Source organism: Phalacrocorax aristotelis, chromosome 1 (genome assembly GCF_949628215.1).
Source record: "Phalacrocorax aristotelis chromosome 1, bGulAri2.1, whole genome shotgun sequence".
NCBI classification, from domain to species: Eukaryota; Metazoa; Chordata; class Aves; order Suliformes; family Phalacrocoracidae; genus Phalacrocorax; species Phalacrocorax aristotelis.
This window is the reverse complement of record NC_134276.1, coordinates 1,821,498-1,844,025: the sequence shown is the minus strand read 5'-3', so window position 1 is coordinate 1,844,025 and position 22,528 is coordinate 1,821,498. Positions and strand designations below refer to the sequence as shown.

General features: G+C 54.9%; 3 protein-coding genes and 1 long non-coding RNA gene across 7 annotated transcripts in view; 1 reads left to right on the top strand and 3 right to left on the bottom strand.

Moving 5' to 3' along the window:
- Positions 1 to 3,927: 3,927 nt before the first annotated feature.
- Positions 3,928 to 6,989, bottom strand: NEU3 (neuraminidase 3). 4 transcript variants are annotated; one of them, XM_075106962.1, is made up of 4 exons: positions 6,971 to 6,989; positions 5,980 to 6,035; positions 5,634 to 5,870; positions 3,928 to 5,506 (listed from the first exon to the last, which is right to left on the bottom strand). In XM_075106962.1, the coding sequence occupies exons 2-4, from the start codon at positions 6,004 to 6,006 to the stop codon at positions 4,547 to 4,549; spliced, it is 1,224 nt and encodes a 407-aa protein (XP_074963063.1). In that variant the 5' UTR covers positions 6,007 to 6,035; positions 6,971 to 6,989; the 3' UTR covers positions 3,928 to 4,546. The 4 variants fall into 4 exon arrangements, with proteins under 4 accessions (XP_074963063.1, XP_074962973.1, XP_074962795.1 ...); XM_075106872.1 differs by having other exon boundaries at positions 5,634 to 5,873; positions 6,971 to 6,985; XM_075106694.1 differs by lacking the exon at positions 6,971 to 6,989 and having other exon boundaries at positions 5,634 to 5,873; positions 5,980 to 6,205.
- A 788-nt stretch (positions 6,990 to 7,777) lies between these two features.
- SPCS2 (signal peptidase complex subunit 2) lies at positions 7,778 to 17,599 on the bottom strand. Its single transcript, XM_075111046.1, has 5 exons — positions 17,426 to 17,599; positions 10,728 to 10,811; positions 10,246 to 10,405; positions 8,763 to 8,898; positions 7,778 to 8,038 (listed from the first exon to the last, which is right to left on the bottom strand). Exons 1-5 carry the CDS (start codon positions 17,582 to 17,584, stop codon positions 7,852 to 7,854), a joined length of 726 nt encoding a protein of 241 aa, XP_074967147.1. The 5' UTR covers positions 17,585 to 17,599; the 3' UTR covers positions 7,778 to 7,851.
- Positions 10,820 to 17,411, bottom strand: LOC142065197 (uncharacterized). Its single transcript, XR_012663318.1, has 3 exons — positions 16,024 to 17,411; positions 14,432 to 14,486; positions 10,820 to 13,496 (listed from the first exon to the last, which is right to left on the bottom strand). It is a non-coding gene; the product is annotated as an uncharacterized LOC142065197 (long non-coding RNA).
- Positions 17,591 to 22,528, top strand: part of XRRA1 (X-ray radiation resistance associated 1) — a 21,123-nt gene continuing 16,185 nt past the window's right edge. The window contains exons 1-5 of the mRNA XM_075110789.1: positions 17,591 to 17,710; positions 19,412 to 19,521; positions 20,602 to 20,753; positions 20,998 to 21,069; positions 22,278 to 22,350. Coding sequence (XP_074966890.1) covers positions 17,637 to 17,710; positions 19,412 to 19,521; positions 20,602 to 20,753; positions 20,998 to 21,069; positions 22,278 to 22,350 — 481 coding nt within the window. The 5' untranslated portion in view covers positions 17,591 to 17,636. The remainder of the gene's footprint in view (positions 17,711 to 19,411; positions 19,522 to 20,601; positions 20,754 to 20,997; positions 21,070 to 22,277; positions 22,351 to 22,528) is intronic.

Below are 22,528 nucleotides of genomic sequence, written 5' to 3'. Positions count from 1 at the left end.
GGGGGGAGGGGAGGGATGGCCCCGCCCTGGGGGTGGGGAGGGGGTGGGGGGGGTGGGGGTGGGGTGGGGGGGGTGCCCCGGATCCGCCACGCTGGCTGGGGAGGGCTGGTGGGGGGCGTGGTGCTGCTGGTCCCCATCCTGCCCGTCCCAGCCCCCATCCCATCCTGTCCCCGTCCCCATCCTGCCTGTCCCCCTCGTCTGTCCCCATCCCATCCTGTCCCCATCCTGCCTGTCCCCGTCTTGTCTATCCCCATCCTGCCCCCGTCCCCATCCCGTCCTGTCCCCATCCTGCCCGTCCCAGTCCCCATCCCATCCTGTCCCCGTCCCCATCCTGCCTGTCCCCCTCGTCTGTCCCCATCCCGTCCTGTCCCCATCCTGCCTGTCCCAGTCCCCATCCCATCCTGTCCCCATCCTGCCTGTCCCAGTCCCCATCCCATCCTGTCCCCATCCTGCCTGTCCCCCTCTTGTCTGTCCCCATCCTGTCCTGTCCCCATCCCGTCCTGACTCCCTCTTGTCTGTCCCCATCCTGTCCTGTCCCCATACTGTCCCTGTCCCCATCCTGCCTGTCCCCATCCCATCCTTTTCCTCTCCTGCCTGTCCCCCTCTTGTCTGTCCCCAACCTGTCCCTGTCCCCATCCTGCCAGTCCCAGTCCCCATCCCATCCTGACTCCCTCTTGTCTGTCCCCATCCTGCCCTGGCCTCATCCTGCCTGGTGCCGTCCTCCCTGTCCCCCTTCAATCCTGTCCCCATCCTGCCCATTCCCATCCTGCTTGTCCCTGTCCCATACTGTCCCCATCCTCCCTGTCCCTAACTCCATGCTGTCCCTCTCCTGCCTGTCCCCCTTCCTGCCCGTCCCCCTCCTGCCCCATCCCCGTTCTGTGTGTCCCCTCCTGCCTGTCCCCACTCTGTCCAGTAACAATCCCCTCCTGTCCTGTTGTCCCCATCTCGTCCTGTCCCAGTGGGGTGAGGGCGGTGGGTCTGGGACGTCCCGCTGAGCTCCCACCAACACTCCTGACACTTTCTCACCCTGGAAAAAAAAAAAACCAACCCTTTTTGCAGAAAAACCTCATCGGAGCAGTCACTAACACGCCCTGTCTGCGGGGACAGCCCCCCCCCCCCCCGGTTACACCCCAAAATACACCCCCCAGCCGAGCGCCCCCGGCCATGCTGGAGCCTCCCGGGGAAAACGGGCCAGAATGAGCTGAATGAGTTCCCTGCGATGCCTGTTCACTGGAACGCTGCCACGGGTGGCTGCGTGCTCGTTGGGCCAGGCGGCCCGGCGAGGCGGGGGAGCGGCTCTTCACGCGCGGGAGCCGCTGGAACCCGTCGCGCTCTGCCCAGGGTGGGGGAAGAACAAGATGGGTGTGGGTAAAACTTAAGGGGCAGGCAAATATGGGTGACACAGTTGTGGGCGTTTGCTATGGGCCACCTGATGAGGAAGAGGAGGTTGGCAAAGCCTGCTACAGACAGCTGGAAGTAGCCTCACACTCGCAGGCCCTGGTTCTCATGGGGGACATCAACCACCCTGATGTTTGCTGGAAAAGCAACACGGCGAGGCATGTGTAATCCAGGCGGCTCCTGCAGAGCGTCGAGGATGGCTTTTTGATGCAGGTGGTGGGGGAGCCAACGAGGCGAGATGTGCTGCTGGCCTTGTACCAACAAACAGGGAAGGTCTGGCTGAGGCTGTGGGGGTTGGGGCAGCCTTGGCTGCAGCAACCGGGAGATGGTGGAGTTCAGGATCCTGCATGGTAGAAGCAGGGCGACAAGCAGGATTACAGCCCTGGCCCTCAGGAGAGCCAAGTTTGGCCTCCTCAAAGACCTGCTTGGGGGAACCCCATGGGTTGGAGCTCTAGAAGGCAGGGGGGTCCAAGAGAGATGGACAGTATTTAAGGACCACTTCCTCCAGGCTCAAGATCGGTGCATCCCTGGGAGGAAGAAGTCAAGCAAAGGAGCCAGGAGACCCGCAGGGATGAGCAAAGAGCTTCCAGAGAAGCTCAAATGGACAAAGGAGGCTTACAGGCTGTGGGAAAGGGGACTGGCCACTTGGGAGGGATATAGGAACGTTGTCAGGGTATGCAGAGATGTGACGAGGAAGGCCAAGGCCCACTTGGAATTAAATCTGGTGAGGGATGTCCAGGACAACAAGAAGGGCTTCTTCAAGTACCTCAGTAGTAAAAGAAAGACTGAGGAAACTGTGGGCCTGCTGCTGGCCGAGGTGAGGCAGGACGCAGAGAAGGCAAGTTACTGAATGCCTTCTTTGCTTTGGTCTTTACTGCTAAGGCTGGCCCTCAGGCATCCCAGCCCCCAGAGGTGAGAGAGAAACTCTGGACAAAGGAGGATTTCCCCTTGGTTGAGGTACTGTGTCCAGTTCTGGGCCCCCCAGTTCAAGAAGGGCAGGGAACTGCTGGAGCAAGGCCAGCGCAGAGCTGCCAAGGGGATCAGGGGCTGGAGCATCTCCCTGGTGAGGAAAGGCTGAGAGACCTGGGCTTGTTCAGCCTGGAGAAGAGAAGGCTGAGGGGGGATCTCATCAATGCCTATAAATATCTGAAGGGCGGATGTCAGGAGGATGGGGCCGGGCTCTTTTCAGCGGTGCCCAACGCCAGGCCAAGGGGCCACGGGCACAAGCTGGAACACGGGAAGTTCCACCTGAACATGAGGACAAACCCCTTTGCTGTGCGGGTGCCAGAGCAGGGGCACAGGCTGCCCAGAGAGGCTGTGGGGTCCCTTCCCTGGAGACATTCACCCCCCGCCTGGACGCGGCCCTGTGCCCCTGCTCTGGGTGTGCCTGCTCCAGCAGGGGTGGGACGGGGTGAGCTCCAGAGGGCCCTTCCAACCCCCACCAGCCTGGGAGTCTGTGAATTCCCAAAGGAAAGGTCAAGAGAAGTTGGGAAATGTGGGTTTCTCCCAGGGTGGCTTCACCTGCGCAGAGGGGCTGAGAGGGGCTAGCCTTGTCCTGCACCATGGTGGGGGTGATGGGTGCAAGGACATGATGGGTGTAGGAGCATGATGGGTGCAGAGCCTGGAGTGAGCATTGCTCTGAGATCCTCTGCACCAGGGTCTGGGTACCACGTTCCATCACTCGGCCATGTCCTTTGTTCCCACCATTCCATGTCCCACCACTCAGCCATGTCCCAAATCCCCACTGCTGAGCTGCGTCCCACGTCCCCGTCACTCAGCCATCCCACATCCCCATCATTACATGTTGCATGTCCCCATCACTCTTTGTTGTTTGTCCCCATGACTCAGTCACATCCCATGTCCCCATCACTCAGCCATATCCCACATCCTCACATCACCCCCCCCCAATCTTCCCCCACCACCAGTCACCCCAAGAAGCTGGACAAACCCCCCAAACTCCAGTGCTTTCCTCAACCCCCCTGAGCCCACCCACTGCCCACCTTCACACAGGGCCCTTCCCTGTCCCCTGGGTCCCCACCAGCACAGGTGAAGCCATCACCAGTCACTAAACCCCATCCAGCCGCACCCTCCACCACCAATCCCCATCTCCCTGGTGCTGAACCCCATAAATGCAAGCCCCGGTGCCACCGGTGTCCCCCCACCATGCCCATCCTGTGCCTGGCCCTGCTCCTGGCCCTCTGCACCCCACCGCCGGCATCCCCAGGGACCTCCCGGCAATGCTGTCCCCACCGGCGCCCACCCTTGTGCTGCCGCCGCTGCTTCACCCATGAGACCCAGCGGGGCCATTTTGCTTGTCCTTGGTGCTACCAGTAAGATGGGGATGCTGGCACCGATCCCCCCCCTCCCCCAAAACCAACGTTAACCCCATGACCATGGGGGGGGGGTTCTCCTCTTCCGGGTGCTGCGTGCCCAACATGTAACAGCAGGATGGATCGGGATGCTGGGGGCCTTCCCGCATCCTCCCCTGGTATGGTGATCTCCCTTGGGATTTTCCCAATACTGGCTGGATTTCACCCATTTTGGGAGGATTTTATTCGGCGGCAACAGCACGGGGACGTGAGGTTGCTCTCGCTGTTGGGATGCCACAACCTGTTCCCTCTGGAGCAGAATAACCACTGCCCCCACCCCAAGATCTGAGTGCTTTTCCCATGGGAATATGGAGCGAAACAGCCTGAACCAGGAAGGTGAAGAAAATGGGATAAAACCATGGTAAAAAAAGGGGAATTCCCTCTCTGCCGCATGGAGGGGAGGCAGAAATCACCAATATTTTTAACTAAGCCACCACTTTTGAGTATTTTTCCCCAGGTCACCGGCAGTTCTCGGTGGCACCTTCTGCTTTTTTGCTGCTACCAGGTGAAAAATGCTGAGTTTTGGTGAAGCAGCAGCATTTCAGGTGCCGTGCCGGCATCCCCCCACCGGCCAACCTGCAGCAGATCCCCCACCCCCCCACAGGTCGCCAACATCTACCTGATGGGTGATTAAAAAGCCACACGTTAATTAAATAAAATGCTGAGCCTCCTGCACATCCAAAACGTCTCCGGTGAGGTCCTGGCGTTGCTGCGCTCATCAGTTCTGGCCGCTGGTGGTTGGGAGCAAACACCCCCCCCCCAACTAAAATGGGTCCATTTTAAAAAGGTTTGAGGTGCTGCTCGCCACGGTCAGAGGCGTCCAGGGTGAAGAGGCAGAAGGCGATTTCCTCGCAGGTGCTGGTTGTGCCGCACTCAAACAAGCAGCCGAAAACGCCGCCAGGGCAGACGGCCAGGTCGGAGTAACCAGCCGGCCCCGGGTACAGCACCCATGGGTGCCGCCAACTCCCCTGGTGAAGCGGCGAGGGGTTGAGATAGATGCCCAAATCACGCCGGCGGTGCCGGTCGGTGGGGTGGGAGTAGAGTAACCAAGTCGGTGCGTCCCCGGTGCCGGTCGGCGCGGCGAAGCTCACCACGCTGCCCTGGCACCCCCGCGGCGGTTCGCCCAGCACCTCGCACCGCGCCGAGCGCTCGAATCGCAGCCCGAGGTCGGCGCTGAACGCCACGGCCCGGCAACGCCGCGGCGCTCGGGCGTTGCAGTAGAGCAAGGGCTGGCCGGCATCGCTCCCACCGATTTCGGCTACCTGGCACTCGCCCGTCCGCCCGCCGCCAACCAGGGCACCCTTGTGCCAGCTGCGCCCGCCGTCGTCGCTGTAGAAGACGAGGGCGTGCTGCCGGGTGTAGCAAGGCAGCGGCACAACCCCGCACAAACACCCGTGCACGTAGTAGGTGTACGCCGGCACGACCAGGCGCCCCGAATCCAGCTGTACCCCATGGCCCGGCCCCACGGCGAAGGTGGCCCAACGGGACAGGTCGGTGCCGATGGCTTCGCCCGTCACGTCCCGCAGCGGGGTCCAGCTGCGGCCGCCGTCGGCGCTGGTGGCGTAGCAGAGGCGAGCGGCGCTGCAGCCCCTCCAGATCTGACATCGCTCTGTCTTCCCCTGCTCCACGCAGATGCAGAAGAGGAAGACGGTGCCGCTTGTCGCATCGTAGAGGGGACAGGGGTTCATGGTGCGGCGGCCGGGCAGCACCAACGCCAACAGCTCCTCCACTGGACCCCACTGCCAGCGAGGAGGAAAACGGGGCTCAGCCGCGGGGTGCACCGGTGTTGCCGCACCCCGAAACCGCCCGGCATCGCTCGCAGGGATGGAGGTTGCAGCTTGTTCCTCCAGCCCACGTTGGTTTTACCTCAACCGAGGAGCCGTGCCGGCGGCCCCGTCGCAGCACCAGGTACTTGGCGTCCTCGTCCCTGGCCGAGGAGCGCTTCTCGGCGAAGGCCAGGAAGGTGGATGAGGGGGGGATGTAGAGCAGAGCCGGGATGCGGTAGGTGACCCCGCTCGCCTGCCGAAACAACGTCTCCCGAGGGAAGACGAGCGGGGATCCCGGTGGCGGCGGTGGGGGGGGGCTCTCCCCACCATCCCCCTGCTGCTGGCAGGGGTGGGGAGGTCAAATGGTAAAGGATTAAATGCTTATAAAAAGGTGGGGGGTGCCCCTCATGCCCCCCCAAGATGAGGGGATAGGGACGGGGACTCACCTTGAGGCAGGCGATGGCCTGGGACATGGTGGCCGCCCCAGGGTCCCTGCCGGAGCCTGAGCTGGGCAGAAGTGGGGGTGAGAGCAGAGCCCCTTGGGGGGGGTCACACCCTGCCATCCTGCCCATGCTGTCCCCACGTCCCTCTGTCCTGCTGCACCGCAGGGGCTCCCCTCTGCCCGTGACCCTACATCCCCCCCAGGGCTGTCCCCAAGGGCTCTGCACCCCCAGGGCCCCCGAGTCCCCACCCCCTTTAGCACCCCCGGTGTCCCCAGCCCATGCACGACCCAGGCCCCGATCCCCTCATGCACCCCCCCATTCCCCCTGTACCCCCACAGCCCCAACCCCCCACACCCCTGCATGCACCAATCCCCCCCATACACCCCCCATGACAGACAACCCCCTGGGCAGCCCCCTGTACCCCTCAATCCCTGAACCCCCCCCCGTCCCCCCCCACATGCACTGAGCCCACTCGTCCACCCCCAATGCCTGGAGCCCCCCCCAGCACCCCCATCGCGCAACTCCCTGCATGCACCGACCCCCCCGTGCCACCCCCACGCCCAAACCCCCCGTACACCCCCCTGCACCCCCACAGCCCCACTCCCCGTACACCCCTGCATGCACTGACCCCCCCACCCCGTACGTCCCCAATGCCTGGAGCCCCCCGTGTACCCCCCCCACACCCCTGCACGCACCGACCCCCCCCTTGCACCCCCACAGCCCGACTCCCTGCATGCACCGACCCCCCCCGGGCCCACCCCCATGCCCAGAGCCCCCGTACACCCCCCGCACCTCCCCCCCCGCAACCCCCCAGCGCCCCCCTCCCTGCACGCACCGCCCGCCCCATGCCCTGAGCCCCCCCGCAATCCCTTTCCCCTTCACCCCCCCCACGCCCTGACCCCCCCCCGCACCCCCTTTCCCCTTCAGCCTCACATGCACTGACACCCCCCCCCCCCCGCACCCCCCGAGCCCCTTCGCCCCGCTCTCCCCGCACCTCCCGCCCCCGCCGGCTCCGCCGCCGCCGCCCCGCCCCCGCCCGCCCCTTCCTGGCCCGGGGGGGGGCAGGTTTAAGGGAACCCCCCCGCCCTGAGCCGCGGAACGCCCCAGCGATGCTCCGGGACGCGGCTGCCGCCAGCGTCTCCCTTTTATTGGGAGAAAATAAAAAATCCAAATCTCAATTTTTTTTCCTTTTTCTCTTTTTTTTTTTTAAGAAAATGCCATTTTATAAGGACGCGACGTCAATAGGACACAGCGGGACAGACAGACAGTCGCAGCGCGCACAGCCCTTCGCTTCCCTTTTTTACCACCTTATAGATAAGCCTCGCAGCCGAACGCACACAAGCAGCGTATTTATCTTCACCCCCCGACACATAAAAGGCTTTTATATAAAACAACACCCCTCCCCCCCCAAATTAGATAAATACAAAAATAAAGAAAACTTGTTTACGACTTGTTTTACAGAAGGATTTTGTCCTGAATTCCCAACGCAAAAGGGAACGGCGATGGTGAAGTGGGAATGATAAACCCGCCCCCCACCCTGGGACCCTCCGTGCCATGGAGAGCCCCGATAAAAAAGGAGAAGGGGGGGGGGGGGGGAGTGGGGTGTACGAGTGCCCCCGAGGGTCCCCACGGGGAACCCCCCCACCCCACGGCACGCCCCAGAGGCGGCGCAGCCCGACAGGCAGGCACGCAGAGCGAGGCTTACTGCGGCCTCCCAGGAGTTAAATCTTGGATCTAAGCTTAAAAAATCCCGCTTATCCAAAAGGGAACAGGATTTCAGGACAAAAACAGAGGCAAGTGATTCACTTTTTCTTTGCGGTTTTACTTTATTGGTGAGAATTTAGCACGTTCCCCGGAGGCAGGCGGTGTCAGGAATCATTTTATTTTCCTCTCCAGGGCCAGGCTGTCGTGCAGCTTGGACACCTCGGGCTCGTAGGCCTCCATGACTAACGTCCCGTTGTTATCGAAGAATTTCGCGATGGATTTGGTGAACTCGGCTTCCCTCTGCTGTTTGGTTTTCCCGCTGATGAAAGTCAGCTTCAGGGTGTATTTGTCATCAAACCTGCGGGAAGGGCAGAGATTTCAGAGCGGAATTTAAGCCTGGCTCAGCTGAGACGCCAAGGAAAAGCCGATGAGAAATCCTCACCTTGGTGAAGCGGTGAGCCGTCAGGAGGTTCCCCTCACCCCCAGGACCCAGAGGTGCCCCCCGCAGACGCTACCAGCCGCGATACGCGTTAATTCTAACACAATTAAAGATCTAATACTCTTTGTGATTCACTTCCCCCTCCCTGCCGTTTGAGAAGCAAAATGTGAATGTTTGCGGCAGACAACAGCTTAGCGCCGCTCCCGTTTCTAGACGGGGGCGTTCATTTTGACAGAGTGAAACAGATTCATAGATATAAAAATAAAATATTTAGGGTGATCCTATGGGGAGATACGGATGGGAGCAGCGCACACGAGACAGGCGAGCCCGTCACAGATCGCCGTTAACCTCTGAGGAATAATATTCTGCGGCGAATTATTAATCACGATTTCCCTGGGAAGCCGCAAAGATGACGCCACAGCAGGCGACCCTTCGCACAAAGCTCACGTCCCCTGCCCGGAGACACCAATATTGCAGAGAAACCAAATGTTTTCCCGCCCCCATTTTGTTTATGCGTTATCTGAAACGCAGCTCTTCCGCCCCGCGGTGGAGCGCGGGGTAGCTACAGGCGCACGCGCTACAGGCAAACCGAAGCTGCGCCGGTACCGCGCGCTAAGCCTGGCCTTGCCGGAGCAACTGATACCGTTTGAGGCTGGAGGAGAGCTGCCAAATGTCGTCGGGGTCCATCCCCGCGGGGTCTTTTCTGTGAGCTACGAGGAAAATACTCTTCTCTTTGTATGAGGTATAGATAGTCAGGATCCCCATCATCACAAAATATGTGCAAAAAAGAAAAAGCAGTTAAGGAAACTAAGAAGTTGCAATGAGAAGTAGAAATTAGGCAGAGAAATTGCTTGGATCCCCTCAGACACCATCGTTTAACCACCCCTTGCAATGTTATCGTCCCAAACAGCCGATGCCTCGTTAACTTGAGAAACTAAATAATAATCGGGCCACTTTCTTAAATCTTTGCCGTTGCACAAGAGCATTAATCAATGCCTGGAATCAGAATCATAAAATAAGGTTGGAAAAGACCTCTAAGATCATCGAGGCCAACCGCCAACCCAACTGTGTTCCTCCTAAGCACAGATCAAGCCATTAATCTTTCTGATTTTTGGAATTAAATAATTTTGAAGGACTGCAAGACGAATCATCTCAGTGCTGAAAGCCAATGAGAAGAACTGTAGCCCGGAAGAATGCATTGACTCCCCCAACTGACACGGCCGTCAGCACTACGGCGACTCCCAGGCCAGCAACAACCTTCCAGGCTACCAGTTCACACCGCCTCGCTCGTACCACCCAAACCGCCCCGAGAGCGGGCCCGTGGGTGGCTCTCGGTCAGCGGCGCTCATCTGTCACATACGTTTAGGTTGTAAAACCTCTGCAGGCGCCTGCTTTGCTAGAGGAGCTGCAGGGGAATCGGTGCCACGCTGATCCTCTGAGCTCAAACGGGAAAATAAAACCCCAGCTGTGCTCTAGTACTGGAGATCTTAGGGCTGACTTCACGACACAGTTGATGTTTAAACTCTGGTTTGTAGCGCTGCCCTCCTAAACGCAGCGCCTGTGCCTCTTCGGTGGAGGTGCAGGCAAGAATTGCCTCCATTTTACTCCTTGCTCTCGGTACCTGATCTGTCAGATTAGGAAAGAGCAGCTGCCCCTGTAACCAGGCTACAGGCAGAATTAAAAAAATAACCAAAACACAAAACCACCCCCCTGAAGTTTTCAAGGGCTGAGATTAACACACCACAGTGGAGGAGGAGTCGCTGCGCAGTCGGTGCCTGCGATCTGGGAAACGCACTCGCACGCACTCGGGAGCCTGGAGGAGCAGATCAGCTGCCCCGCCGGCTGCTGACTCTCTGACGCGAGCCGAATCGCTCGCCAGGCTTCCGTGCCGCTGCAGGGCAAAGGCTGGACCCCCCAGATCAGCCAAATTTAGGCTGCGTTACACCCAGACGGGCAGGAATTTTGCCATCACATGAAAACTATTTGATTATCAGCTGATCTCCACCCCACGGGCAGTAAAATTCCCACAGGGCGGAAAACGGGGATAGAAAGAACGTTTTGTTGTGCTTTATGGGGAAAATAAACCCCTTTTTGGTGTAAATGAGACAACATCTGTAAAGGATATGATACAACACAAAAGGCAAGAACGGGTTTGGATTCAGGAAAAGGGTGCAGGTAATCCCAGATCAAAGCTACTATTGCGAAGAGACAAGAGATTGTGCAGATAATGAGGCGACCGTCGATCAAACGGAAGTTTTCGACGTACTTGTACTTCTCCAGGAGAACCTGCGGGAGAAACACGCAGCCGAGTTTATTTTGTGCTTTTCATATAGTTTACAACCTGCTTCTGGAAAGGATTTAGATGAAACAACCTCGATTATACGGGTAAACCGAGCAGAAATTCTAGAGAATTGATGTCTGCATCAGACATCGTAATAATGGCAGATACTCTAAGCACAAACGCTGCTTCAGCCGTGAGAATCACAAGAGATGCTACAGAGCCATAATCAAACCAAAAAAAAGTTTACTGAGTTTTTAAATTAATTGTAGAAACCTAAAAAACCCGAGTGTTTCCCAAAAGGGAGGAATCAGCGGTCGCAGAACGTACCTTTTTGGCAGAATCGTCCAAAGAATTTTTCACAGCCGAACCGTCCCATTTGTCGATTTTTACCGGCTTGTCGTCGATCTTCCACTGCAACGGAAACCGAACGGAGTTAAGAGAATTCGGCTTGGGTTAGCCGTGTGTTTTAATCCGCTTGTTCCTGGCGTGAGCACAAAGGTAGGAGGCAAGGCAGCAAACACCCACCTGGTTGGGAAAACCCGACCAGAAGCGGAGGGAATCCGGGGCCTCTTACACAGCCGTACCGCACCCAAAGTCACCTCAGCCCCATCGGACCCGCTACCCTTGCAGGTTTAAGCTTATACATCTTGTCACAGGTACTGAAGTTATTTGGTGAAGCTGTTTTTCACGTCACTTTTATTCTAACTCTGTGTTTGCTGCTCCCGCTGCCAATCCCAGTGAGCGTCAGTTATGACTTAATTCCTGCCTTTGAAGGAATTCACGCTTTTCAGCCAAGCTGTTGCAAACCAACCCTTTGGGGGTTGATGAGAGGAGGAAAATTTCAAGGGACCCTTAACCATCCGGGTACAAGGGCAGAACACAGAGACACGAACAAGAAACGCAGTTTTGGTCAGACCGTCCTCCGGAATGAAACCAAATGACTCTGTCGCTCCGCTGTATTCAGGTTTTCCTCAGAAGCAGGTCCTTCATCAATAAAAAAAAAATCTCAGGTACAACGGCTCAGCTCGCTGAAGGGGTTATTTTCCTCTGAATGAGGTTATTTTTGGTGACACTGTTCCTTTTAGCCCATTGGACACAGGAGCTTGAGCCCTGGATATTTCACGTTGTCAATTATTTCAAAGAATTGAGTGACTTGAGCTCAAATTTTAGCTGCCGTTAGAAGCGATTCACAACTTCACTCGTGTTATTACCGGCTCCTGAAGCTCACAAGGTGGATTTATTAGCTACCTGTCAGAAGAGCTCATCTCCCTTCTCTGGCATGAATGAAACCATTTTAAAGGAAGATGTAAAACCTGATCTACTTCTCCTATGCTCACACAGGGAAAAGCCCGATTATCCTTCAGGCTCTGCAGGTATGAATTATTAGCTGTTGAGCAAACCTTGATCTGTGGGCACGTGCAGCAGCTGGTTTACGAGGGACAAAAGCAACAGCCAGAAGCATTTAAGAGTCGCAGACAACCGGGAAAGAGCTCTCACAGCACTGCAAGCTACCAAATCTTTAGGTGGCTACTTTTTTGTAGCCACCAGTTTTTTTCCTAAGGTTAATTAGCACATATGACAACCGAGCGCCAAACCCTTTACCATGAAAAAATACAGAAGAATTCTTTCAATATTTATTTTTCCTTATAAAAGCATCTACAACAGTTTTAATTCTTGCCCTTTGGGATTCCCAAAGATTAAAAGTATCAAGAACTAGACTAGGGAGAGGAAAAAAAAAAAGCCTTTTTTTTCTAACTAGTGAATTGGAAGTCAGAAATCTTTAAGCAATAACACCAACACCCAATCCCTCCTTCCTTATCCCACAGATAAATCAAGAAAGCTGTTAAGAAACCCATTCAGACTTGACCTCACCGCTCCCAGGCGTGGCCTTCGTTTCTCATGGGGGAGAGGGAAGAAAGCCTGTTGATGTGGAAACAGACCCTGCTTAGCAAATCCCGAAGCCAGAGTACTTCCCTGAAACAGCACTGGCTACTTCTGCTACAGAATTATTCTTGCAGGATGCAGAAAAGCCCTGTTATTTTAACAACAAAAATATTGACTAGTAAGACACATGCAAGATGCAGCACAGCTGGGTTCGCTACTGGATACACCAATAACCGAACCCTGAACTCAGATTTGGGGAAATAGTCTGTCCTTTACTGTACTTGTACGGCTGAAGTGAAGACAAGCCTTGCCCAGGAGGGACGGCGTCATTCAGCCTGCAGGGTTTATTTGTGCTATTGATAAAACTCCCTGAAAAGGTGAAAGTTTCTTCTCTTCTCCTCCCAGGTAAGACCAACAGCTTTCTAGATATACTGGAAGACAGAGTAGCTGGAGAACACCAATGATAAAAGCTCAAGAATCAAGAAATAAATGAAAATAAAGCCCAAGGCTTTTTTTCTTGTTTTTTTTTCTTAAAAAAAACCCTCAAGATTTTAAAGCTATTTTATAGGAACCCTGGAAACCAGCTCTGAAGGCACAGGATCGCTAACACTTCACTTGCAGAAGGGATTTGCACCGAGGGGAGTATCTGTACGTAAAAGGAGTCGAGGCACTGCCGTAATAACGTATATCCAGGAAGCCCATGACAGAGAACAAGCCTTCTTGTTCTCCATCCCAAACCACCTGACGCCAGAACTGCCAGATAACATCAGTGATATTTAACAGATACCGATCTCTAACAGAGAACTAGTGCTTTCAGGGGTAGATGTGAAGCCCACATGATGTATTTTTTGAAATAAAGCTGTTACTGGGCAGGAAAAAAAACTCTAAAGCAACGAGCTGAAGCAGCAGTTGTTCAGTTCCTGTTCAGGCTTCCGTGTGACTGAGGCTGCTCTGCTTCAAGACAGCTTGATAATCCCACTGCAGCTCATGTCCCCTTTTAATGGGGACACATCTGCGGTTTGGGATATTGGCCGGGGAGAAGCTTTAGCCGCCCCTTTACCTTGGTCTTGATGCTCCCGTCAGATCACTTCTCCTCACACAGCACAGCACTGCAGCGCTGCTGCTGCTTCTCTTAATTCTCCCAGGCTGATCTGCAGGACCAAAGAGCTAGAGAGTGGCTGGGACGCTGCGCTGGCACCCAGAGCGCCCGTGCTGTGGAAGAGGAGCAGAAGGACGTGCTCAAAGGAAACAATTAACATCCACACGATCCCTGCATCCAGATGTGCACAGAAATGTATGCACATCTGTACATCGATGCCTATATACCAGCACAACCCTGGGCAAAACCTTCGACCGATGGCCATCCCCACGTTCAGCTTGGGAGAGAGCCAGAGATTCAGCCCCCACCACCAAGTGCTCACCCTCAACAGAGCAGAAAGCCTCCACCTGCTCTCTGGTCTGCAGAACAGCCCTGCCTTGCCTGCACAGGCTTGGGAGGGAAGGTGAGGCTGCACCGATGTCCTGTGGAACCTGGGAGACGCAAACCTGTCTCCACCTCCAGCTAGTGGATGGTATTTTTCAACCGGTTACTCGTTTTGAGCACTTCAGGTGCGAGCTCCAAAGGGCTCCAAAAGAAAAGCTCAGATTTGGTTCCAGTCTAATGGAGGAAAAGGAAAACCTAACCAGTTCAAAACAGTGTCTTAGTTTGGGTGTTATTTGACCCCTTTGCTTTAAAAACCAAGTGAAATGTTATCATACTTGTCCTGAACACATCCTAACTATGAACGGGAGGCAAATATGGTGTTCTACAGCCAGGCACACCTAGGAAGTGGATTTGGTACCTGAAAGCTTCAGAACAAAGGCTGAGATAGAGCCCGTGGTTAACTTAGTTAAAAACTAAGAACAAAATCAGAAATGCAATTTCAGAAAGCCGCGAAACCGATCTGACACTAGAAGCACACAAGGGCCCCAGCTGTTCACATCCGAGTAAAGATGCTGCCTGCAGCTGGATCGTAGCGCGGCAGCAGGGGAGCATTCTGCTGTTAGCGCCAAACAAAACAAGGGACAGCAAGACAAGTGGTTGCTTTCACAGCAGACACCGCAGGACCTGAGCGCTCGCAAGGCTCATTTGTCAAGCTATCACGTACCTTCGTTTAAATCCCTTCACAAAACTCCCTCATAAGCAGGGGACACGGAAAAATCCTACGGGAGAAATTTCAAGACGTTCATATTTCAGAAGAAAGACAGGGTGCAAACTTAACTTCTTTTACCCTTATTCCTTCCACCACTACTGTCAGCCTTGTTTACATCACGTCCAATTTTAGCCTGCAACATCTTCTGGGTAGCGAGCTTGTCTCTTCAAATATTGCTCTGAAGTTTATCGCGCTCTTGGGGTATTACAAACATAAATAATCAAGTCATACAGTAAAAAAGATTTGTTGCTGCTGCAAGAGGAGCACCAGTGCAGACTATAAAAATTCTTCAAGGGGAAAAACGTTTCTGCATCTAGTCTGTGTTTTCTATTACACGGGTGAAAAGAAAATAACCTCCCCTTCCTAAACTCTAAAATCAGAAACTCTTCAAACTGGGACACGCGATGCCACAGCTGAGGGAGGTTGGAAGAGCCCCAGCAGATGATGCACGTCGACTCCCTCAAGGCACACAGCTAACGCTGCAGTTGATTGCCTTTTCCTGTAGGCAGGGCTGCGGCCGACAGAGCAGCGAGTCCCAAACTGCAGGTCCCTGCCCCCAACATAAATTCTAAAATAACAGTGACACTGTGCGCCATGAGCCTGGCAGAAGCAGCACTTGCAAGTGGCAGAGTCCAGGGACACCTCACTGCACAACAGTTCTCTTCCTCTTGGAGGAAGAGGTGTAGCAAACTCAAGCAAGCCAGCGTGGCCGTTCTCAGCTCTGACTACCTCAGCCTCTTGTCTTGGAGGAAGGAATTCTGGACCTCACTCTCCCCAAAGCACCAGTGCTGCCCGACTGTAGTCGGAGTCCACATGCCCCAGCCCCAGAGAGCTCCTTCTGGGGCCCAGGAGTGGAAGGCAACTGCGGCAGTTGGTATTCAGGAAGTGGTTTTAGTCCTGGAGCTTGCAGAACCTTAGAAAGTTTTGCTCTACTAGCAGCAGAGTGTGGTTAATAACTTAGTTTTGTGCTAAATGGCTGAAATCTCTAGGTGTTTGAGAGGACTGCAGCTGCCTCTGCACCCCATTTTGAAGTCAGTGAGTGTGTGCTCTTAGGTGGTCCTGGTTTGGCAGGGAGAGGTCAGGAGGAGCTACCTGATTTTCACAAACACTGAAAGAACATGAGAAAGACAAAAAAAAAAAAGGGATACTTAACATGCAAATCTCCCTAAACTCACCCTGACTTAGCTTACTAGCAAAGTACAAAAATATATGCTAAACGTGCAACCTGTCCTAAGACTTTAAAGCCTCGGTGATAACCCGTTATTTTTCTGGTTGAGAAATATTTGAGCAAATTACGGACCTAAGACCACAATATCTCCAGATACCTCAGTAATATATATAAGGGTTCACAGAAATGACCAGATTTCATTTAAGTCATCCAGGGGGGGGAAATGGAAGGCACACAGATGAGCGTGGGTGGGAGAGGGAAAAGAAGATAGAACATTATCAAGCATGTGTATGTACTTCAGGCAGAAGCCCCGCTGAAACTATTCAATAGTTTCTCACTACAGGATTCAGCTCCCGCACCACCAGCGTATTTCCCTTACCAACAACTCCTCTTCCTTCTGAAATAACTACACCGCAGCATCCACAGAACACGACAGGAGGAGCAGGAACACCTCAAGACCATGATGCTTTCCAGAGTTCTTGAAGTTTGACCACAAAGTGCCGTCATTTCAAAACTGAAAGCTGAGCACATTGGCAGAAGATATCCAAAAATATTTCATTAGCACACCTTCCCCTAAAAAACATTCGTCTCAACAACTCAATGTACTGTTCTAAAGAAAAACCTCCAAATTCTTAGGGTTCCTAAGCATAACGTCACCTCAAACAGACGCAGGAAAACTATACTCTTTAGAAATTATAAATATACATACATCAATGAGAACCAACGTGTTTTTAATTGCAGTCATCTGTATTTTGAAGTTCAGTGAAAGACACCAAATACACCACTCTGAAGATACACCCTCTCGCATCCAGACATACAGACACAACTGTTTCTATCTCCTTGTGGGAAAACAAAAATGCCTTCAGATCTTTAGTTTCAGCTACCAGACCATCAAATACCGCAAACAGCTGCCACGCAAACATCTGACCGCTTAAAACTGAACCCAGATCAAAGCCACTCTACAAACAAGTTCCTTTAAACTACTAGGACAAGACTGGGCTTATCAGCAAGCTTTCAGGCTATGCTCTGCTCCACCTAACATCTCTGCCGTGTCTGGCATTATCTTCCTGGTAAAACACCCACCGGGAGAAGCACAGCTGTACTGCTAGCAAAGGCTTTTGTCAGGACAGAATCCCAGAGTGGTAGGGGTTGGAAGGGCCCTCTGGAGTTCACCCCGTCCCACCCCCTGCTGGAGCAGGCACACCCAGAGCAGGGGCACAGGGCCGCGTCCAGGCGGGGGGTGAATGTCTCCAGGGAAGGGACCCCACAGCCTCTCTGGGCAGCCTGTGCCCCTGCTCTGGCACCCGCACAGCAAAGGGGTTTGTCCTCATGTTCAGGTGGAACTTCCCGTGTTCCAGCTTGTGCCCGTGGCCCCTTGGCCTGGCGTTGGGCACCGCTGAAAAGAGCCTGGTCCCATTAGGACAGCTGGGCTAAAGCCAGCCGGGCTGGAAAAAAGGGGAAAAAAGGCGGCTGCTGCTGCTTTCGCAGCCGGACGCGCTTGCCCAGTGCAGCGGGACACCTCCTCACTCGTCCCCCGGACATCTTCTGGTATTTACCGCCCGGCTTTTACGAGGAGGGAGCAGCGGGTGAGGAGCTGCCCGCAGCCCCGGGGCTGAGGCGACGGATGCCCCTCAGCGAGGCGGGGCTCGCCGAAGCCCGGGCTCGGGCTCGGGGTGGCTGCGGCTCGGCCCAGCGCCGGACCGGCTGCAGGGGCACCGCCGAGGCGGCGGTGAGGGGAGCCGCGAGTGCGCCGAGCCGCCGGCCGGCTGGCGGGACGGTACCTTATCGAGCAGCCCGTTCCTGCCGCCTTTGGCCGCCATCTTCTCACCGCCCTCCCGGCCCGCGACCTGGTCGCTCCTGATTGGCCAAGCGCGGGGGCCGACGGGAGCAGGCGGGCGGAAAAGCCGCCGCGTTGCATGCTGGGAAATGTAGTCCGCCATGCCCGCCTTCCTCGTTGCTACGGCGACGGGGCGGCGCGGAGGGGAAGCGGCCATGCCGGCGGCGGCGGGCCCGCTCGGGGAGCGGGGACGGGCGAGTGGCGGCGGCGGCGGCTCCCGGCCCGCGGGGTGAGGAGCCGGCAGCGCCGCCACTCGCCCGGGCGGGTTGGCTTGGTCTGGGGCTCGGGGAGGGTGAGGGAAGAGACGCCTATGGGGTCCTTCTGGGCTGTGGAGGACCGTGAACTCTATGGTTGGCGGAGTGGGGTTGTGAGGGGGGACGGGTGTCAAGGGGGTTGTGAGGGGGAGAGGGAGTGTGTGAGGAGTGGGGGTGTCTGTGGTGTCGTGGGTGGGTGCGCGGGGGTGTGTGAGTTTGCTGGTGGGCTGTGGGAGGGTGTTCACGGGTGTCTGCGTGGGGTGTATGCGTGGGTGTGTGAGGGTGTTCGTGTGGGGGTACCTGGGTGGGGGTGTCTGCTAGTGTGGGGAGTGTGGGTGTTTGTGTCGGGTGTGCACGGGTGCCGGTGGTTTGGGGTGTTAAGGAGGTGGGCTGTGTGCGTGCTGGGGTGTGCTGAGGAGGTGTAGTGAGGAGCGTGTGGGGGTGTTCACGCGTTGGGTGTGTGCGGGGTGTATCTGTGTGAGTGGGGGGTGGAGGGTGTGTATGTAGGGATACGTGCCAGGAGGGTGTGTGTTAAGCGTTTGTGTGTGTTATATGATGGGATGAGCGGGAGTGTGTTGGGGAGCGAGGTGTGTGAGGGTGTTCGTGGGTAGCTGGGGTGTATGGGTGCGTGTTGGGGGGGTGTACTTAGAGGAGTATGTGTTGGATGCAGGGGTGTATGGGTGCTCACGTGTGGGGGTATATTCAGTATGTGTAGGGCTGTGTGCGTATGGGTGTATATGTGCAGTGGTTGTATGTGTTGGTGTAGGGGAACAGGTACAGGGGGGTGTGTCAAAGTGAGGGTGGTGCGTGTTCACGGTGGGGCGTGTGTGCGTGTGAGTGGGGTATGTGTGAGATTGTGTGTGTAGGGCTTGTACGGACAGGTGTAGATGCTGGGTTCCGTGTATGTGTCAGTTGTACGAGGGCGTGCAGGTGTGTGCCCTGGCCGGTGTCCTGGTGTACCCCCTGCCGCTGCCATCTCGGTGTACTGGCAGTGCCAGCATCCATGTAGTGCTGAGCATCGCTGCGCGGTGGTGGAGCAGCACCTCGCCCGGCTGAGGCCAGTGACAACGCTGCACACAGCTGCCCTCCCACTTGTACTGGTGCATGAACTCACAGTGTGCGCCTGTTGCAGGGGAGAGCTTCCCTAAATACCGGCACCGTGCAAGAACACCGCAGTCTGACTGTGCTGTAGTATGTCAGAGCAGTGTCCAAGTGTGGAGACACCATCAGATGGCACTGGGAGACCATCTTCTGCTACAGGGGCCATGGGATGAGGGCGATGCAGCACCTCTGAAGTTTATTTCTGAGGTTTGGGGAGTGGTGACGGGTGTGGTTCTTCTCCCAGACCCTCCACAAGTGACAAGGGAAAGGAGACAGGGGAAGGACATATGAGGGGTAAAGCAGAAATCCCGTCAGTCATCCACACAGTCCGACTCACGCGCACGCCGGTGTCTGCGTTTTGCTATCTTGAGCTGGAAAATAATGCACGTACTCCTGGCACCTCATTTACTTCTCCATTTTCGGAGGTGATGTTCCTCACGTGTCCCGGACAGCGTTCCTTCGCCTACAGGCTAACGCTACATTTGTGGCTATCCTTGGGAAGAGCTGTGTAAAGCAAAGTAATGTTAGAGCCAATGACATTTTTAACCCATTTATTTTTCTCCTGCTCTCCCCAGGAATGTTGCAGTCAAGATGGCTACGACAGGACTGTATAAAATGGGTGATGGAAGCAACTATGCAACTAACTGCTTCCCTGCCAGGGACATTTTACATGAGAGTAAAGAAGGTGATGCTTCTTTGAGTGCTGCTGGTGAAATCTCCCTGCAGAATAATGTTGTGTCTGTAGGGGCAGGTCCACCATCCACCCGGCTGTTGGGCCAGACAGGGGGTACATTCACCTGTGGTTTCCTGTATCAACATTACAGCTGATAACAGAGATAACAGGTGACAAGAGAACTAAAACAAGTGCCCAGAAAGTATTAAAATCATTTAAACCTTCACTGAAATGAAGAGGGCAGCACGTCTAGAGCAGCCACTAAATGAGGGCTCCATCAGGCATCTCTGAGTGATGGCAGGAGGGGAGCCTCAGGCAGGGATGTGGATAGCACAGCGTGGTTCTCCCGCAGCCATTCTGAGCTAGAGCTTCTTCTTTTTCTCTGGGCTTTGAGAGTCACGTCCGTGAAATGCTTAGAAATGGCAGAAATGTCTTCTAACGTTTGAGAAGTGGTGGAGAGGTCAGCTAGGCTGGTCAGGGGTCTGGGGCACAGGACCTTCTAGGAGAGGTTAAGGGTGGTTAAGCTTGTTTTTTATCTGGCCAAGAGGAGTCCAAGGGGAGATTGTGGCTTACAGCTACCTGAAGGACAGCTATAAACACTTAACAGTGGCAGGTGGCATAACTAAGCCACAAATTTCACCTTGGGAGGTTTAGATTGGGCGTTAGGAGGAACTTCTTCGCTGGGAGGAGGTGCAGCTCTGGGCCAGGTTACCCTGGGAGGTGGTGGAATCGCTAGACAAAGCCATGACTGACAGATCAAATGTTGCTGGTGGTCCTGCATTGGGTGGGAGGTTGGATTGGAGATCTCTGGAACGCTCTTCCAGCCCGCGTTTCCACATCTGCAACTTACAGCTCCATTAGTGTCTATAAAGTAGCATGTTTATCCTCTTCCATGGCTCTGGCTGTAGCTTTAATGTTCCTATCTTAAATTCGTGGTCACTGAACATTTTATCCTTCAGGATTTCCCTGTATAGGGGATTTTAAAATGACAGATTTCACTGCTGGGCTGAAACACCAGGCAGAGGGCAGCTACTTTGAGAAGGACACGTTTGGAGGGTGTGTGCTCACCTTGCCATCTCCTTATCGTGGCAGGGTCTGGGCGCTGGGTGCTGGCACGCAGAGCTACCCCAAGGGTCTGGACTGAAAAGGGGACCACTGGGAAGACACTGCAGCAGAGGAGAAAGCCCCCAGGGTCTACCTCTACAGAAAATAATGAAGACAATGTCCTCGATGAGCCATTTCTGGTGAGCGCAGATTTCCTGTTATTGCCTAAACTTTCTGATAGTGCTTTGTGGAGCTGGGGAGATCCTGCTGGCGGATGGACTCTGGAGCTGCCTCTCCCCATCTCCCTGCCACCTTCTCCCCCCTGCTTCCCATGATCCAAAGCACCAGGTGGTCCCCTCACCTGGGGACAGCCGAGGTCTGGTTTTGGGGCTCAGGTACAGGATTGCTGTAGGACTAAGCATTTGTGTCTCTTCCCCCCTCCAGATGAAGCACCACTGTTTGAAGAACCCGTCTGACCTGTGCTCTGTGAACATAAGCAGCCAAAATCTGGTCTCTGTGAGTATCAGAGACTCAAGAAGTATTAGGGAATGGCCTTAAAAGTTGAAAACTTCACCACATTAGCACACAAGCATCCAGAGATCAGAGAAGTCGGGGAAGGGTTTAGAGAGGAAACCGTACGAGGAGCGGCTGGAGTCCCTGGGTTTGTTCAGCTGGAGCAGAGGAGGCCGAGGGCAGCCTCATGGCGCTCTGCAGCTCCCTCCCGAGGGCAGGAGGAGGGGCAGGGCTGGTCTCTGCTCTCTGGTGACCAACGCCAGGGCCCAACGGAACGGCAGGGAGATGTGCCAGGGGAGGGTTAGGCTGGGCATTAGGAGAAGGTTCTTCCCCCCGAGGGTGGTGGAGCCCTGGCACAGGCTCCCCAGGGAGGCATCAGGGCACCAGCCTGGCGATATTCCAGAAGCACTTGGCCAAGGCCCTCAGAGACACGGTGTGAATTTGGGGTGTCCTGTGCAGGGACGGGAGCTGGGCTCGATGGTCCTTGTGGGTCCCTCCCAACTCAGGGCATTCTGTGATTCTAAGACGCACATTAGAAGCAGGCGTATTTCCTGCACAGGAAGGTGAGCCGGCCAGCTGTGAACAGGCTTGGAGGATTTGTCCTACAAACTTTTGGATCGTGTCTTCCTAACCAAATTAACTTGGTCTTCATCAGTTGTAGACCCTTCTCCACTTAACATCCCCTCACAAAATGCTGCTCTTTGGGTTTAGGGACGTTTCCTTCAACTATGGTAGGATTTCAGCTTCGGCTTGAGATATGACTTTTATTTGGGTTCAGGACTACCTTACAAAGCAAAGGAAAAACGAGCTGAAGGTGCTGATAGGCTTTTAGTGTCTTTTTACGGTTCCCTCCTGGTGCTGTGAAGGACAGATGTACTAAACCATAGGGCAGCTCCATTTGCTGGGTCACACGTGGGTAGGAGATGTGGCCCGGGGGCCCTGCGACACGCAGGGGAGCGAGGTCAGCGGTGAGGGCACAGAGGGAGCTTTGCTTTGCAGCTCGACTAATCCAGGTCTTCTGGACATTGGTCACTGAAGCAGCTGTGCATTAAATGCATCCTCTGAGGGGTGCTCTCCATAGTCAGGAAAACAAATGAAGACCTAATTATGGGAAATGCTATGATTTAGGCATTCTGAGGAAAGGAGAGATCCAGTTGTTTCAGATCAGTTTTGGGCTGGAGTGGAATGACTTTTTTTTCTGTATCTTTCAGGCTAAAGAAGATGATTTTGAGAAATTTGATTGCGTTGCGTTCATAAATGCTGCTGAGAACCTGCTGACACTAGGTAAGGGATCGCATTACCAAAAAATAGATGCTGCTTTTCAACCCAGGGAAGCTTACGCTTGTCTGAACACAGGTCTAGAGGTTTACCAAGAGGTCTAAGATACACATGCAGCACTTCTTTGCAGAATTGCTTCCTTCCTGTTACTGAATTGAAACCCTTGCGCTAATTCCCTTTATTG

Coding starts and splice junctions, on each gene's coding strand:
- NEU3 (XM_075106694.1), bottom strand. CDS start 6,105: ATGGGCAGGATGGCAGGGTGTGACCCCCCCCAAGGGGCTCTGCTCTCA. Junction 5,874..5,979: donor AGGCCATCGCCTGCCTCAAG/GTGAGTCCCCGT, acceptor CACCCCTGCCAG/CAGCAGGGGGATGGTGGGGA. Junction 5,507..5,633: donor GGCACGGCTCCTCGGTTGAG/GTAAAACCAACG, acceptor CCTCGCTGGCAG/TGGGGTCCAGTGGAGGAGCT.
- SPCS2 (XM_075111046.1), bottom strand. CDS start 17,584: ATGGCGGACTACATTTCCCAGCATGCAACGCGGCGGCTTTTCCGCCCG. Junction 8,899..10,245: donor TCTTGCCTTTTGTGTTGTAT/CATATCCTTTAC, acceptor TTCTTTTTTGCA/CATATTTTGTGATGATGGGG. Junction 8,039..8,762: donor CTCTCCTCCAGCCTCAAACG/GTATCAGTTGCT, acceptor CCCTTCCCGCAG/GTTTGATGACAAATACACCC.